The sequence below is a fragment of the Haemorhous mexicanus genome, chromosome 5, assembly GCF_027477595.1.
Source record: "Haemorhous mexicanus isolate bHaeMex1 chromosome 5, bHaeMex1.pri, whole genome shotgun sequence".
NCBI classification, from domain to species: Eukaryota; Metazoa; Chordata; class Aves; order Passeriformes; family Fringillidae; genus Haemorhous; species Haemorhous mexicanus.
In genome coordinates this window covers 54428401-54442879 of record NC_082345.1, presented here as the reverse complement: position 1 = coordinate 54442879, position 14479 = coordinate 54428401, and the positions used below count along the sequence as shown (strand labels likewise).

General features: G+C 41.7%; 1 protein-coding gene across 10 annotated transcripts in view; it reads left to right on the top strand.

Moving 5' to 3' along the window:
- The first annotated feature begins 523 nt into the window (after window positions 1–523).
- LOC132327725 (calcium-dependent secretion activator 2) overlaps window positions 524–14479 on the top strand; it is a 296530-nt gene continuing 282574 nt past the window's right edge. For 5 of the 10 annotated variants that reach the window (XM_059847198.1, XM_059847199.1, XM_059847196.1 and 2 more), the window contains exon 1: window positions 526–959. In XM_059847198.1, coding sequence (XP_059703181.1) covers window positions 636–959 — 324 coding nt within the window. In that variant the 5' untranslated portion in view covers window positions 526–635. Of the gene's footprint in view, window positions 960–14479 lie in introns of all 10 variants that reach the window. The other 5 variants (XM_059847194.1, XM_059847193.1, XM_059847195.1 and 2 more) reach the window with 3 other exon arrangements.

The following is a 14479-nucleotide window of genomic DNA, read 5'->3' as shown; positions in this document are numbered from 1 at the left end:
TCCCCTAGCAACACTTGGCAGAGGATGCCAGCGAGGCTCGGGGTCGACGGCGAGCACAGCGTCCGCTCTGCCCGTCCAGGGGGCAGTTCCGCCGTGAGCCCGAGCCGGCTGGCGAGCGGCGGGCGCTCTTCTCAGGCTGCTCGGGACGCGGGGCAAGGAGCCCCACACCAGCCGCTGCCGGGGCCGGCAGGGCCCCAGCGGAGCAGCGCTGCTGCGGACTCCCTGGCCAGCGGCTGCCCCTGTCGTTGGGAGCGGGGCAGCCGAACCGAGCCGAGCCGAGCCGAGCCGTGCGCTGGGCTGCGTTGGCAGCTGCGGCGTTACAGCAGTCCCAGCCCAGCCAGCCCGACCCCGTCCCGGACACTCGCGGGCCGCTGCGCTCGCTGGGGCGGGAGGAGATGTTAGCCCGGCCCCAGTCCCGCCTCTGCCTCCGCCGGGAGCCGCTCGGAGCAATTCCCACGGCAACCCAGGCTCGACCCCCTTCCCAAACCCCGCCTCTGCTCCCCGCCCCGCCGCTCCCGCCCGGCGGCCGCCGCGGGTCGGAAACAGTCTGTGTGTAAACTCGACGTGTCCGGAAAGGTGCGCGCCGCTCCCCGCCTCGCTCCGTGCCCGGCTGAGGGGCGCGCCCGCCGAGAGCGATGCTGGACCCTTCCTCCAGCGAGGAGGAGTCCGATGAGCTGCTGGAAGAGGAGCGGCGGGACGTGCTGGTGGCGGCGGGCGGCGGCTCGCCGCGCTCGCTGCCGCAGCCGCCCCGGGACTCGCGGGGCAGGGAGGCCGGGGCGGCACGGGCAGCCAGCCCCAGCCCTTCGGTGCTGAGCGAGGGCCGGGATGAGCAGGAGCGCCTGCAGCGAGAGGAGCGGGAGAAGCGGCTCCGGCTGCAGCTCTACGTGTTCATCGCGAGGTGCATCGCGCACCCCTTCAACGCCAAGCAGCCCACGGACATGGCCCGCCGGCAGCAGAAGGTGAGCCCCCGCCTCCCCGCTCCCCTGCCCCGCCGTGTGCGCTCGTCCCCCGCGGGCTATCCCGCGCCGTCCGTCCCGCCCGCCGGTGCCGCGCCGCCGCCGCCGCCGTGGCGCTCCGGCCCGCAACAGGTTGAGCGGGGCCGGGCACGGCGCAGGGAGCGCCCGCGGCGCTGCCGGAGCGGCTGCTGCAGGGCTGGGTGTCAGCGCGCCTTGCCCGAAACACACCCTTTATTTAGAAACCCGTCAGTCGCCGGGGGTGAAGTCGTTTAAGTTTTTAGAGTTGCGCTCGAAGTCGCCGTGCGGAGGGCACAGGAGCGCAGGGAGCGGGCGCGCTGGGGCCGTTCTGCGGTGGAGGATATATTCCTGCTTCTCGGCGTGCCTGATGGGTGGAATTAAACCTTCCAGAGGTGCCTCCTGCCAGTCTTGTTCTGACCGTCTGTATCCAACCCGAGCAAATTAAGCCATGAAACACAGGTGAAGGAGAAAACTATTTTGTTTCATGAATTACTGAGTGTGCTCTCTATACACAGAAACAATCAACATGCGTGCTTGTGGTGAGAATGACCTTCTAATGAAGGTTGACCTAAGTTGCTCTCTGTGTCGTGTACGTGAAAGACAAGCTTTTGAGAACTAGCAGGTGCGTGTAGGTATTTATGTTTATTCTCTCTAATTTAGAGCTATTGATTGAGTAGAATACTTAAAGTTTTGGATTAAGGCATTACATTTCCAGGTAACTTCTTAAAAGCTCCGTTTTTGAAATGCTTGGTCTAAAAAACTGGGTTTTTACTTTCAGTTCTATAAACAAACAAACTCATCCAAAACAAAAGAAACAAACAAAAACCTCATTCTACACCACTTTCTGGAAGGATAGTGATAGGACACAATAATTATTTAATTCTACTTGGCTTTTATGATTTTGATACTTCCATATGTCTAAGGGTTTGCAAAATCCAGTGCTAAATGTTTTGGGGTATCTGAAGTACGCCTTCTGTTGGTATTTGTGTTTAGTGAATTCTCAGACAAGTTAATGTGGCAACATGGTAGTAATAATAATAAGATTGTTTCTGGAAGATTATTTTGTTTTTATTAAGTGTTAGGTACTTAAACTCTAGAGACATTTTGCAGGCAGAAAGCCAAAGAACATCTGAAATAATAATTTTCAACCCACTGGAAATTTCCTACCCAAACACAGAACCATCATAGAAATTTATATTTTGAAGAGATATCTGGATCCCTCTAAGTGTGGCTTCCCACTGGACAAAGCCAAAGCAGACTTGATGTAGAGTTGATATCAATCTAGGTTTAAGCAGGGGGCTCAGAAGCCTCCAGGGATGAGATCTCACAACCTGTCTGTGTGACCTGCTCTACTGCTCCATTGCCCTTCTCTTGATTAAATTTTCCTAGTCAGCTTCCAAGTTGCAGCTTGTGGCCATCAGTTGCAGAAGATACTGAGCATTTAGAAGTTCTCACTGATCTAAGTCACTAAGTATAGGAACTGTTTTAAAAATATCTACTGTATTAATTAGTTTTATTAATAAAATGTATGAAAAGAGATTACTAATGTGCAGCAAATGCAGAAATAAAACTGTTGTAGATTTAACTATGAGCAATGCACAGACTGACAGAATTGACTTGATATCTACAATTAAATATTGCTCTTACTAATTACTATTTTTAAGTGAACTCTGGATTTTGCATAAATTTCTGTATGTACAAAGCTACTTTTGTCATAGTTAGGAATTTAGCTGCAGAACAAGGATGACTTGTCTTTTTCCTGATCAGGAAATAGTGTATTTAAATAAGACATAACACAAAAAATAAGTCTTCTGGGGAGTTACACTTCTCTCTAGACCTAATGAAATGCACATAGCCGTCCTTCCTCTTATTTGACAATTTTGTATATATTACCTAGTAAATTGTTGCATGTAGGGTAATAGAACTGGTCATGAGTTTTGAGAATTCAGAGAACCTGCTTTGATAGTTTGGGATTGCCAAGAGCTGTCTGAAGGAGCCCTCTTTCATGTCTAACTTCTGTTCTCTGTGCCGCACCGTGGCCTCATGTCAGCCTTGGGAATGAGAGGACAACCATCTGTCTTAAACCATGTCCTGAAGGAGCACACTTTGGGAGGTGTGTCAGGTGGTCTGGAGAAGACTGAGAGGGGACCTTGTTAATGTGTCTAAGTATCTGAAGGGAGGATGTCAAGAGGATGCTGTTCTTCGTAGTGCAGAGTAGTAAGACAAGAGACAGCAGGCAGGAACTGATGCACAGCAGTTGCATCTGAATATGAGAAAGAAGTTCTTTACTGGAGTATGAGGAAGAACTTCTTTACTGTGCAGATGATCGCACACAGGAACAGATTGCCCAGAGAGGCTGTGGAGTCTCCCTGACTGGAGATATTCAAGAACCATCTGGATGCAATCCTGTGCCATGTGCTCTGGGATGACCCTGCTTAAACAGCGAGGTTGGACCAGATGACCCACTGTTGCCCCTTCCAACCTTACCCATTATGTGATTCTGTGACTCATATTCTATGGGATAAAAATTCTGTCTTATTTCCTGAATTAATTTTCTATCTGCTAAGATAGGATATGGATATGGACTTGATCTCTTGCTCTTTTGCTTCAGTTCTGACTTGTGTGACAGCATGTGGCTGGCTGTCCACTGGAAGCTGGCCTGAGATTCCTTACCTGTGCTATGTCACTAGAGCTGTAGCTGCAGCATGCCCTGTCCATCCTGGGTTATCCAAGGCACGGTTTGAATGAGAACCTGTGATGCTGTGTCGTTTCAGCTTGTGAACTCCTTGTAGTGCTTTTGCACCAGCAGTCTTTCAAGAGCCTAATAATAGTATCCACCCTGTTTAAGAGCAGAAGTAATTTGTTCTTTCTGCCAGTTCATTTGGCATATTGCTGAGCAAATATTGAGGAATGCAGTTTGCTTCCTTTTTAATGTGGAACATATTATCCAGTAAGGGAATGAGATGGAATTCATATATCAAGTATCTTCAACTGCATTGTAATATCAGTAAGGAAATGGGTTACAGTCTGGCTGGCTTCTTATGTTCTTGCTTTAGTATCAGATTAAAATATACTGTATGATATCTTTAAACCACCATACTTAACGACTCTGTTATACTAATTAAAAAACTTTGAATGCAGGCAGCGTTTCACTCCTCTGTTGTCCTTTTTTCTTCCTCCTTTCTTCTTGCTAAGTAAAATTAGCTCTGCTGTATTGTGATAGATAAGGTTAACTAAAAAAGAAAATCAAACTTTAAGAAAAAACAAGAACTAGCATAATTTGCCAGAGTCCATCAATTCTTCTATCTTGCTTTTAATGATAAATTCAACATAATTTAGCCCAGGGTTTGCTGAATCACATACTTTTATAATATGGCTCTTTGGTTTTTTCTTAGTCTCTAGGATGCAAATGTGATAGAATTTTTTTTTTAACTGTTCAGAGTTAGTTGATGACCTGCTGTTACATCCTACCTTACTTTGGTTGCTGGTAGATTTTTGATAGAGAAGGGGGAATAATCAAATACTGGAGGTGTGGAACTGAAGCATGGTGTTTGTAGCATGGTAAAGTAGCATATCCTGTTGAAGATGGAGTTAGCTCTACAGAGAAGGGCTAGTATGTATTTAGTAACATATTTTCAAAAGATATTTCTGAACATTTAGTCGTGTATTTCCACCTTGCAGAGAAATATTGATGCATCATTACTTATTATTCTTTTATAAAGCAAATTTTTTCTGTCCCTGGTTTAGAGACTGTCACTTTTTTGTAGTTACCACTTTTTAATGAGTCCCCTCAAACATATTTCACCAATTTTTTCTTCTGCCTCTTCACTCCTCCTTGTTTCTAGTCCAAACAAAAGAGAAGACAATTGTTAACTAAGCCCATTCCTCTTTCTTCTGTTCTCCTACCCCAGCCAAACTGAATCTCAAACCACCAGATTGAATTTGTCCATAGAATGAGATTTAGTGAAGGAAATTGACTTGTCACTGTCTTCCATCAGGGGAAAGTGGTATATGTGAACATATATGTATGAGTATGTATGTCCTGAGTCAGTGATTAGATGATAACCCTGGTAACTGCTGTCTGTACCAATCAGTTGTACACCCATTTGTACCCACCCAGTTGTACTCAGTGAGTGTACAGAACCAAAGGCAGGTTCTGTATATGGGAGGTGAATCAGAATTAAAGTTCCTGGGGAAGGAAGGGGCAGCAAAGTGCTATAATTAACTCACAGAGGAAAAAAAAAAGTGTGTTTTTTGTTTTTCCTGTGTTTTTCTTTCTCAACATTTTAAAATTACCTTTAGTAATCAAGTAGCCCCACAGAAATCCAAGACTAAGGGAGAAGTAGCACTACTAGGCTAAGCAAGATTTTTTAATGTATAAAAGGCTTAGTGCATCAAAGCTGCTAATTCAAGTCTTGCTTTCATAGGTGATAGGTATTAGAAGTAATTGATCTGGCCATGTAGAAGTCATAACTGAATTTACTTCCTGAATACTTGATGCCCTATTTTCCTTCCATTCCTTCTCTCCCCTCCAGCTACTAAATCATGAGTAAACCAAAAGCATTGACTGCTAGCTAATTCTCAAAAGTAGGAGCAGTAATCAGTAATTTATTTTAATCTGAATTTTGTTCATTCATTCTTTCTTCTTTCTTGGACTTAATCTGTAAAGGAGAGGTTTATAATGATGTGTGTTCACTACATAACATTGTCAGGAAATACTGCTTATGGGGATAGACTTCATTCTCTGGACTGCAGTTTTATTCCCAGTGTTTGTCTTCTGTCTCAAGACCTGTATCTCCTTGCTTTTGAGCTGGTGATGGGTATCTGCTTATTTATTTGCTAAGCATGTTTTGGGAAAGAAAAATTGTCTTCTGGCCTTTGAACATACTTCATTAGATGTTGCTTTCTGCACTGCTAAGGTAGCAAGGAGAATACATCCAAAACCACTGTTTTTGGAAACTCTAGACACATTTCAGAGAAAAAAACATAGCTATAAAACTTGTTCATCTGGTCAAAATTCTGCTAAAGATCTTTCTAGGAACATGTCTTCCAATTCTACCTTCATTGCTTCCTTAACAAATTTCAGTTCTTTTTGTGGTGTTATTGAAAGTAATTTTAAATCAAATTTATTTCCTTATTTTTTCCCTATAACACCTTGTCATCATGCTCTAAGCTGTGTATAGTTTTTATTTTTAGTCAAATAAGTATAGAGAGTTCTGGTAAATCCTGTCAAAACCCATAATATGGTAGCCTACAGACCTGTCTACATGTTGAGACAAGGTTATTCACAAATAGATCTTTCTACCCCTGTGAGAACCAGCTGTTTGGGGAAGAAGTTGGTTTTTGCCTGCAGTAGGAAAGTTGCTCTCCATGGGCAATTGAATCAGCCATGGCTGAAGAAGTACAGAGGGGTGATGAGAGAAGCAAAGCCTCCGAGTAACCAGCACCCCTTTAGAAATGACAGCCCATCAGAGTTTTGTTTTAATCTTAAATTCTTCTTCTGGCCTAGCGGCTCAGCATTGATCAATGGGATCAGTGTGGCTTGGCCAGAAGCTGGCAGTGTGCTGGGAAAACCACCTGTTGGTAAACAGCTGTGTAATGAAGTGAACATGTTTGGACAGTCTGCAAACCTGCTCTACTATGATGAAAAATTTATCACTTTCTTCTTTTGCCTGCTTTTTTTTTTTGTTTTGTTTTCAATGCCTATTTTACCTATACTTGCCTTTGAAATTTGAGTAGTTATTATTATTGGATGGGACAATTTTATTTTTTGTTTTCTGAATGCATGACCTGTGGTTCTTTTTTTCTGTCACCCACACAGTTTGACAAATGTGTTAACTCTGTTGGCAAATACCCCGTTTGAAGTGCCTATGGAAGACTAGTTATTAGGTTTTTTTTTCTACAGGGGAGCTGACAGGAGGAAAGTTGGAAGGATCAGTTGATTGCCACCCTCTCTTCAGGGACTGTACAGGGGAATTGTCTGGCTGGGCTGCCTTGCATCTCTAAGCCCTTTGCAGTGGTTATTCTCACATTGCATTTTGTGTATCTAAGCTGCTGTAATTGGTGATTGAGAGGAAGAAATACTAAATCAGCTCATCTTGTTTTTAATACTTTCTCAGACATCATCTGTGAAATATACTCACTGGTGCTGTGGAATAACAAAGCTGGGGAAAGCACTTTATTCCCCTCTGCATCACACTCCTTTACCTGCCTGAGATGCAATATATGAAAATATCAATTACTACATGCTGTCTTTAACTATTCACTATTGCCAGAACAGAAAATACTCTATGGTTGCTAGTTTACTATTTACTGAGCAATGTATTTCCATAATAGAAAATTTTCATTTTTTCCCCCCTTGCTCCCCCATGCAAACCTGTTGTCACCAGTTCATGCTTGGGGTCACTACTAACCAATTGCCTTTCCATTTTCATGCTGGTTATTAGAGTCTGTTTTTCTCTTTCTGGCTTTGTACCATTTCTTTTTAATCCTGGTGAATGTCATCCTGAAGTTGCTTTCAGTATGTATTGGTTTGCTTTTTTAATGTACCCTTGTATTTGTGTTCTACTCTCCTCTTATCCTTGTTTTTACCTTGTGTGTAGATGTCCCTTACTTTGCTAGCTTTACATATGCTTGCCTCCTGCTGCTTGCCTTGCTGCAAGTGGAGAGCTAATAGCAAAGAGGCATCCTTAGAGGAAGATGGGATGATGTGTTTGTGGTCTGCTAGGAAAGTGCTTGGCTGTCCACCTTGTCTCTGCTCATTGAGGGGTGTGTTTTGGGGGTTTGTCTTTATGCCTTGACTCTGGTTCTCTATTGAGTTGTACTGAGCCCCAGTTAGTATTTTACTCTCTCTAAACCAGGTGCCAGTCTCTAAGGCTTTTAAGCGTTTAATCCTGAAGTCAGTTTTCATATAGGGGTTTTTTGGCACATTAGCTGCAAACATGCCTCCTATATTTCTTTCCAAGTTACTCCTCTTGCTGCCAGCTGATGGCAGTGGCATGCACAGGTCTGGCACTCAGACTCTCCGGGACTTCTGGCTCTTGCCATGCGGGATGGGAGGCAGGGTGAGGGACAGAGTCTGCTGAAGTCCTTGTCATTTGCCTACTGCCTGTCTCCAGTGCCCATTTCTGCCTAGAAGTGCTGGCACTGAATTGAAAGCAGCCCAGTTCTTGTGCATTGCAGCTGATTCCCCCAGGTTTCAGAATAGCAGCTGTGAAAAGGCAGTTTTCAGTTTGTTGCTGTGTGTGGGAAACTCTGAGCAGCAGGAGAGATAGAGTGTTTGCATGTCAGTACCAGACTGCATCAGCTTAAGCTTGCATTTTGAAGATTATTTTCTCAGCCATAAGCATTGGAAGCTTTTCATTTTGTATTTAAAACTCCCTAGAAGTTGATGGTACTCTCTCAGTAGAATTTACTTCTGGTTCTTATTTATTTTGCAGTGAAGAGATAAAGCATATGCTTCTCTTCAAGTGTGACTGCTTGTATGCATGAGTTCAAGCATGTTCTTGAGTGTTTTTCCTGTCAGGAAGGGGAAAAACATTAATTAATAGCATTGTGAAGAATGAACAGAGCTATAGTGAGTACTTCTTTAAATATGTGACCTGGTGAATCAAAATTAGAAAAAAGAGAAGGTGATTATACAAGAATTTTTCTGCAACTGTGTTTCCCTTTTTCTCTCAACCATTAATTATTCATTTATGTTCAATTGTCTTGTCTGTGGGGTTTTAGAAATAAAGGCTGGCAGCTTCTGTGTAATGAGAGTGCTGGAGGGATACTCTGAGTGATAGACACAAAAAGAATCCTTAGGATAATACTTGGAGTAGACTTGTTTGGGCTGTAGACAAGGATGTGGAAGGAAGGACAAATACACAGGGCATAAATGAGACTTCTGAAGAGATGGTGTACATCTACAACAATTAGAGAAGAAATAGCCACCAGTGATGGGGAGTTTCATGGACTAAGTTGGAGGTGTTGAGAAAGTGTATGGAACCAGATTAATTTTGGAGCAGAGTAACTGTTCAGCAAGGACAATGACAAAGTTAAAGAGGAATGAATTTGTAGCAGAGAGATCCATTGGTCATGAGAGTTATGCTTTTCAGTATTAAACAGAAATGAAGGAGGAATATCTTGGGGAGTGAGTTTGCAAAAAAGAGATTGGTCTAGAAAAAAGGATAATGATTAAACTGGTAAATAAGGGAATAGTCTCAGTCCATGCTAGTGTAATACAGAATCACTAGGGCAAAGAACTGGTGAGAAAAATGGTATGCAGAAGTTGGACTGCAAGAAAATCAAAGCAGGAGCATATAGTGCACTTGGGAAAACTGTTTTCTTTTGTGCAAAAAGTTTGAGTTGTTTTATATGTTTAGGCTTTTCTAATGGTGAATCCATGAGTTTTGTTTTTCTAAGAAAAAATTTACCTTCAGGCAGTCTATGCTGAATGTTTATTTTGCTGGGAAACATCCCCAGTTTGTGCCTATTGCTCATAAATTCCTTGATTTATTTGTAAATTATGTATTCTGAGGCCTTGTGGCAAGGTTATTTCTTATTCAGAAGTGTTCTACAAATGTTTCTCCACTCCAGCTATTTAATACACTACATACATATTTTTGCTAAAGTAATAATATTGGTGATTTAGGGTTTTTTTTATTGTTTTGACCTCCTTATGAATGGAGCATAGGCAAAGAGAAGAAATAAAAAAATAGGAGATTTTTGGTATAGATCTGATATTAAATTATAGAAATCAGTTCCTCTTTCACTTTCTCTTCCTTCCTACAGTGTCATTAATAGGCAGAGGATTTTTCAGTCTTTTACCAGTGGGGATTTAAGAGTAAATAGTGGTATTATGTTGAGATGAAAGTTAACAAACTCCATTAGAATTTTTCTTTTTGTAGTAATATTCAGCTAGCTGTTGGAGTATTTGCCTGAATGGACTGCTTGCAGTGACTTAACTCCAAATGCAGTATCATTCTCATAGCCACACATGTGCTACACACAGTAGAGATTCTGAGCATACTGGTGCATGGTTATGAAGTATCTAGATGTGTTTTAGCTTAAATATTCTGTGATACAAGTTCTGAAAATCTTGCTTATATGACTTTAGGTTCTTTTCAGCATACTTTATCTCCCAAATTAACTTACTTTAAAAACACTATGGAGATTAAGGACAGCTTTTAAAGTCTTTCTCTGCCATCCAAAGCTTTTAGGTACTTAATGTTTAGGTACTTAATAACTTCATGTTCCCTGGGCTTTTTCTATGATAATAAATGTTATAAAATTATATAAGTGGTATATAAAGCTATTATAAGACTAGCTATGTTTTGTGAATATAAGCCTTCCGTTTTATCACCTGGAATATAAAAACCCAAATATCCTACAAAGGAAAGCTGGAAATTACAAGACCCAGCTGTGTGTGCATACATATTGATGTATTTTGCACATGTGTTGCTGAAAAGGAAGTGTTGTTCTTAGCTGTGTAATGTAAAGCTAATCAGGTTGTTCTGCAGATCGCAGACCCACTGATACCAGACTGTGTGAGTATTTTTTTGTGTGGCTCTCTCTCTCTCAGACACCCTGAGTGTAGGATGTACCTTACAGGACTTCTGTTAGAGCCAGATGAAAATTTGTTTGTCTCCTCTCTGCCCCCACTACCCATAGCCTGGGGTGGGGGATTTTTAAAACCTCTTTCCTTGGTGAATCGCCCGGAAGGTCAGTGGCGTGCTGTGAACAGAGCTGCTGGTGTCTTTGCTTGACTCTTCCTCAAACTTTAATTGGAGCAACTGGATTACACCAGTCTTTCTGCTGCTTTAATGTACCTTACTGTCTGTAGATGAAAAACCCTGTGTAACAAAGAGAAGTATTATTTATTTGAAATAATAAAATTATTCAGATTACTGCTAAACCTCTAGCTGTTTTATGTGTTCTGGATATTTAAACTCTAATGGTTTATTAACCCATGGATTGCTAACAACATTTGGTCAGAACTTGGTCCAGAATGGCCTTCAAGAGACCACAGAGGCATGATAACATCAGCAAACTTGGTAAAGTCTCCATACATGACCCTCTTGCTGTATTAGAAGCTGTGTCTGTTACAAGTGCACTTAACTATACAAAGCAGCACAAATGGGTAGGAGACTGTATGGGCTGATAGTTTCTCTTTCACTGTACAGATGCACTTTTCTGGTGTCACACTGCTTGCCAGTGTAGACGTGACTTCAGAGAGTCAGAGAGATTTAATATACAGCAATTAATACAGAGTCAAGAAAGAGAGATGGAACCTAAATGAGATAAATAGCACAACAGGGACACAGGAGTCTCCTTTCTAAGCCATTAAAGCAGGACAGCATATGCAATGCAAACATAAAAACAGCTGAAATAACAAAGTAATAAGAGTCTTGCTATGTCTGAAGTTAATTAGGGGCAACAAACTGCCCCTAATTACTGAAAGTGTGGGCTTCTCAGCAAAGCTGCCTGGGATACTAATTAAAAGAACTGATTATATGAAATAGAATGAATAATTAATGACTAAGAAATCATTTTCAAGAGTATCTTCAGAGAGCAAATAATGTGCCCTTGGAAAATATTGTGACACCCTGAGCCATCCACTGAATCTAATCCTGCAGATAGACCTGAAAACTGACTTGCAAGTTTGCTGTGCTTATGCTTTCTAGTGCTGAGGCAGGGACTAATAGGGGCAGAATGACAGGTAAAACAGGAATAGTATTTCCATTTCAATATCAAATGCTCTCTTCAACTATTTTTTTAATGTATGACTTTAACAGAACCTGCTTATGAAACACGCTGACATAGTGCATTCTCTTTTAATAGTTGGCTTTGCAATGGTCCTCTGCTCACAGAGCTGAGGTCTCTGTGCTTGCAGAGGCCCTCTGGGTGGCATCCCCTGTGTTGATTAGTAGCATGTGTGTCTGTAGCAACTGTTGGCTGTCAAGTGTATGGGCCACCAAATGGACTGTGATTTTTCAATGTTCTTGAAAAAACAGCAATATGGAAATTACAGCTAACAGAATAAAAATTGAAAGTTTAAAGATTTATCTTCATCTCAAGCTCAATTAATAAGGCTTTTTTATCCTAAGCAGTTCTTTAAAGGGGATAATCAGGGATAAAGTTTTATCCAGGCATCCATTTAGGTATTTCCACCTAACTGGCACTCCTTAATTTATTAATTTGAACTGTTTTTAGTAGCCTTAATCCTCAATTACATTGGCACATATATAGAAATTTAGATTAGGAGTAATGCATGGAAGCATTAAACCCTAGGAGCAATTTTCTATAATGGTTCTAAGTCTCTGCTGGAGGCTGAGGTGGGAGGCTGCAGGCACCCCAGAGTGCTGGGGTGGGGTGCACATGAAGGGGACGTGGGTCTTGAAGCAGTTAGGCTGGGCAATCAACCCACTGCTGTGTGATGTCTAAGACAAACGTGACATTTAATTCTCAATGATTGATCTGTGATCATATTAGTCAGAGAGCCCCTCTTTATGGAGGATTCATGTTCACAGAGGGACCAAACCCAGAACCAAAATACCCATGTCCTTTGGAGTGTCTTTAGTTGTTCTGAGCTTCAGCAGATTGATCAGGATGTCCTTGGTCCCATAAGGTTTTGTGCTGCAAAGACTTGATTAAATCTCTTTGGTCCCATAAGGCTGTATGCTGTAACCCTGAGTGTGTTCACATCCTGGAGGAAGGTGTGAGCACAATTGACTCCTGTGTGCTCCAGGTGAGACCACGATCCATGGCAGAGGCAAGCAGGGAGGAAAGCTGTAGGTACCATGGAGGGGGATTAGAATGAGTGCTGCACAGCATGTCATGATCTCATTGGTTTTAAAGTTATGATTAGGCATAAAATGCTGAAATAGAAGTTACTTAATACTACTGCTTTTTCAGCAGTGTCTTATTTGTTCTATTTATTGTAGTAGAACTCTTAAATTGCCATTTAATTTCTTTAAAAACAAACATCACACACTCCCAACCCCCCAAACCAAGCCAACAAGTCCAACATCTCAAACTCTGCAGATCTGTATTTCTGCCTTGGCTTTTGTAGCTTTTTCAAAGACAAAACTCCTAAACCTTGTAGTAAGGAAGCAAATGTGTTTAATATGAATTGTGTTTAAAGTAAAGATTTTATATTTTTATTAATATTGAGCTTTTAGAATTGATCTGATTCCTTAGGGCTAGGTCAGAGTTCATTCTGTTGAAATGAATACTCTGAATTTCTAGTATTCTGTTTCTGCTCTTTAAGTTTTACAGGCATAAGACTTAAATATCTTGCTTGATTTTATATTTAGGATGGATTTGTACCTCGGCTGCAGACATTCGTTTTGCAAGCATACCTGTTCTCAGTGTGAAGGATAATTTGTTTTCCTAATTTGATTGGATTTGTGAGGTTTTTCCTATAAGGGAAAAATAATGAGTCCAACAGGAAAACAGCTATCTCAATTATGTGGTTTAAAAAAACAGTAAGAAAAAATTCTCCTGCACTGCACAACAGTAGAGATAGTACTTACCTTTTACTCAGCCTGACTTTAGTGAGGCTACAGAGCCGCCAACACAGCCATCATAAGTCACTTTTTAAGGGGAAAAAAAAAGAAATTGATCTATTTTATTTTTAGTAGTGATGTGGTTAGGCTGGAACAGCTGCTTCATTTTGGTGGTCAGACTAACACTGCCTCAGTCAGTGCTAATAAGATAAATGGGGTAATTCCTATTGACTGTAATAGCCTGAGTAATGTGTCTGCTCAAAGATTGAGTGAAGAGGTGTGAGGAGCTGCAGCTCTGAGCAGTACAGATGGTCAGTGATGCAAATCCATTTCAGTCTATAGCTCTGGAGAGCCTGGAAAATGGACAGAATTGCATAATAACACCAGAATAAGATAGGTAGCCTCTAACCTTTCCTTTCTGAAAGGCTGAAGGATTCAGGGAGAAAATCAGTCATTTTGTCAATGGGGTGAACCCATCCTTGGAAAGGATGTGCTTTTGTGTGTCTAAGGCAGGTGTCAGCATGGACTCACCACAGCCATTCATATGAATAAGTAAGAAAAGAACAGTACTTAAGGTACCAAAATTGAAAACCGTCTCAAATACTTGTAAGTTGCTTTCTAATTTTGGGCCCAATCATTTAAAGCCAAATAAAGCATTGAAATAATATGTTGGGTTGTTTCTTTTTTTTTTTTCTGTTGGAAGTAAATTTTTGCAATCAATGCAGAAGAGTGAGAAGGATCAAGATGGACTAAACTAGTCCTGTTTTGAGGAGAATTTGATTGTCTGAGTTAGGGACACTATTTCTGATGCAGTAGCTTTTAAACCGTTTAATGTCTGTATTTGCAAATTGTGTTCATACAACTTAGGAAACCAAAATAAGGGCTTTTTTTGAAAGGTGGCACAAATAGGAGAGCTGTAGATTTTCCCTCAGTGTATTGTGTGAAAAGAGGTATTTTATCCCCCTGCCAGTTCACAGAATTCTTTTTGAATCACCAGATAGTTACCAGGGGACA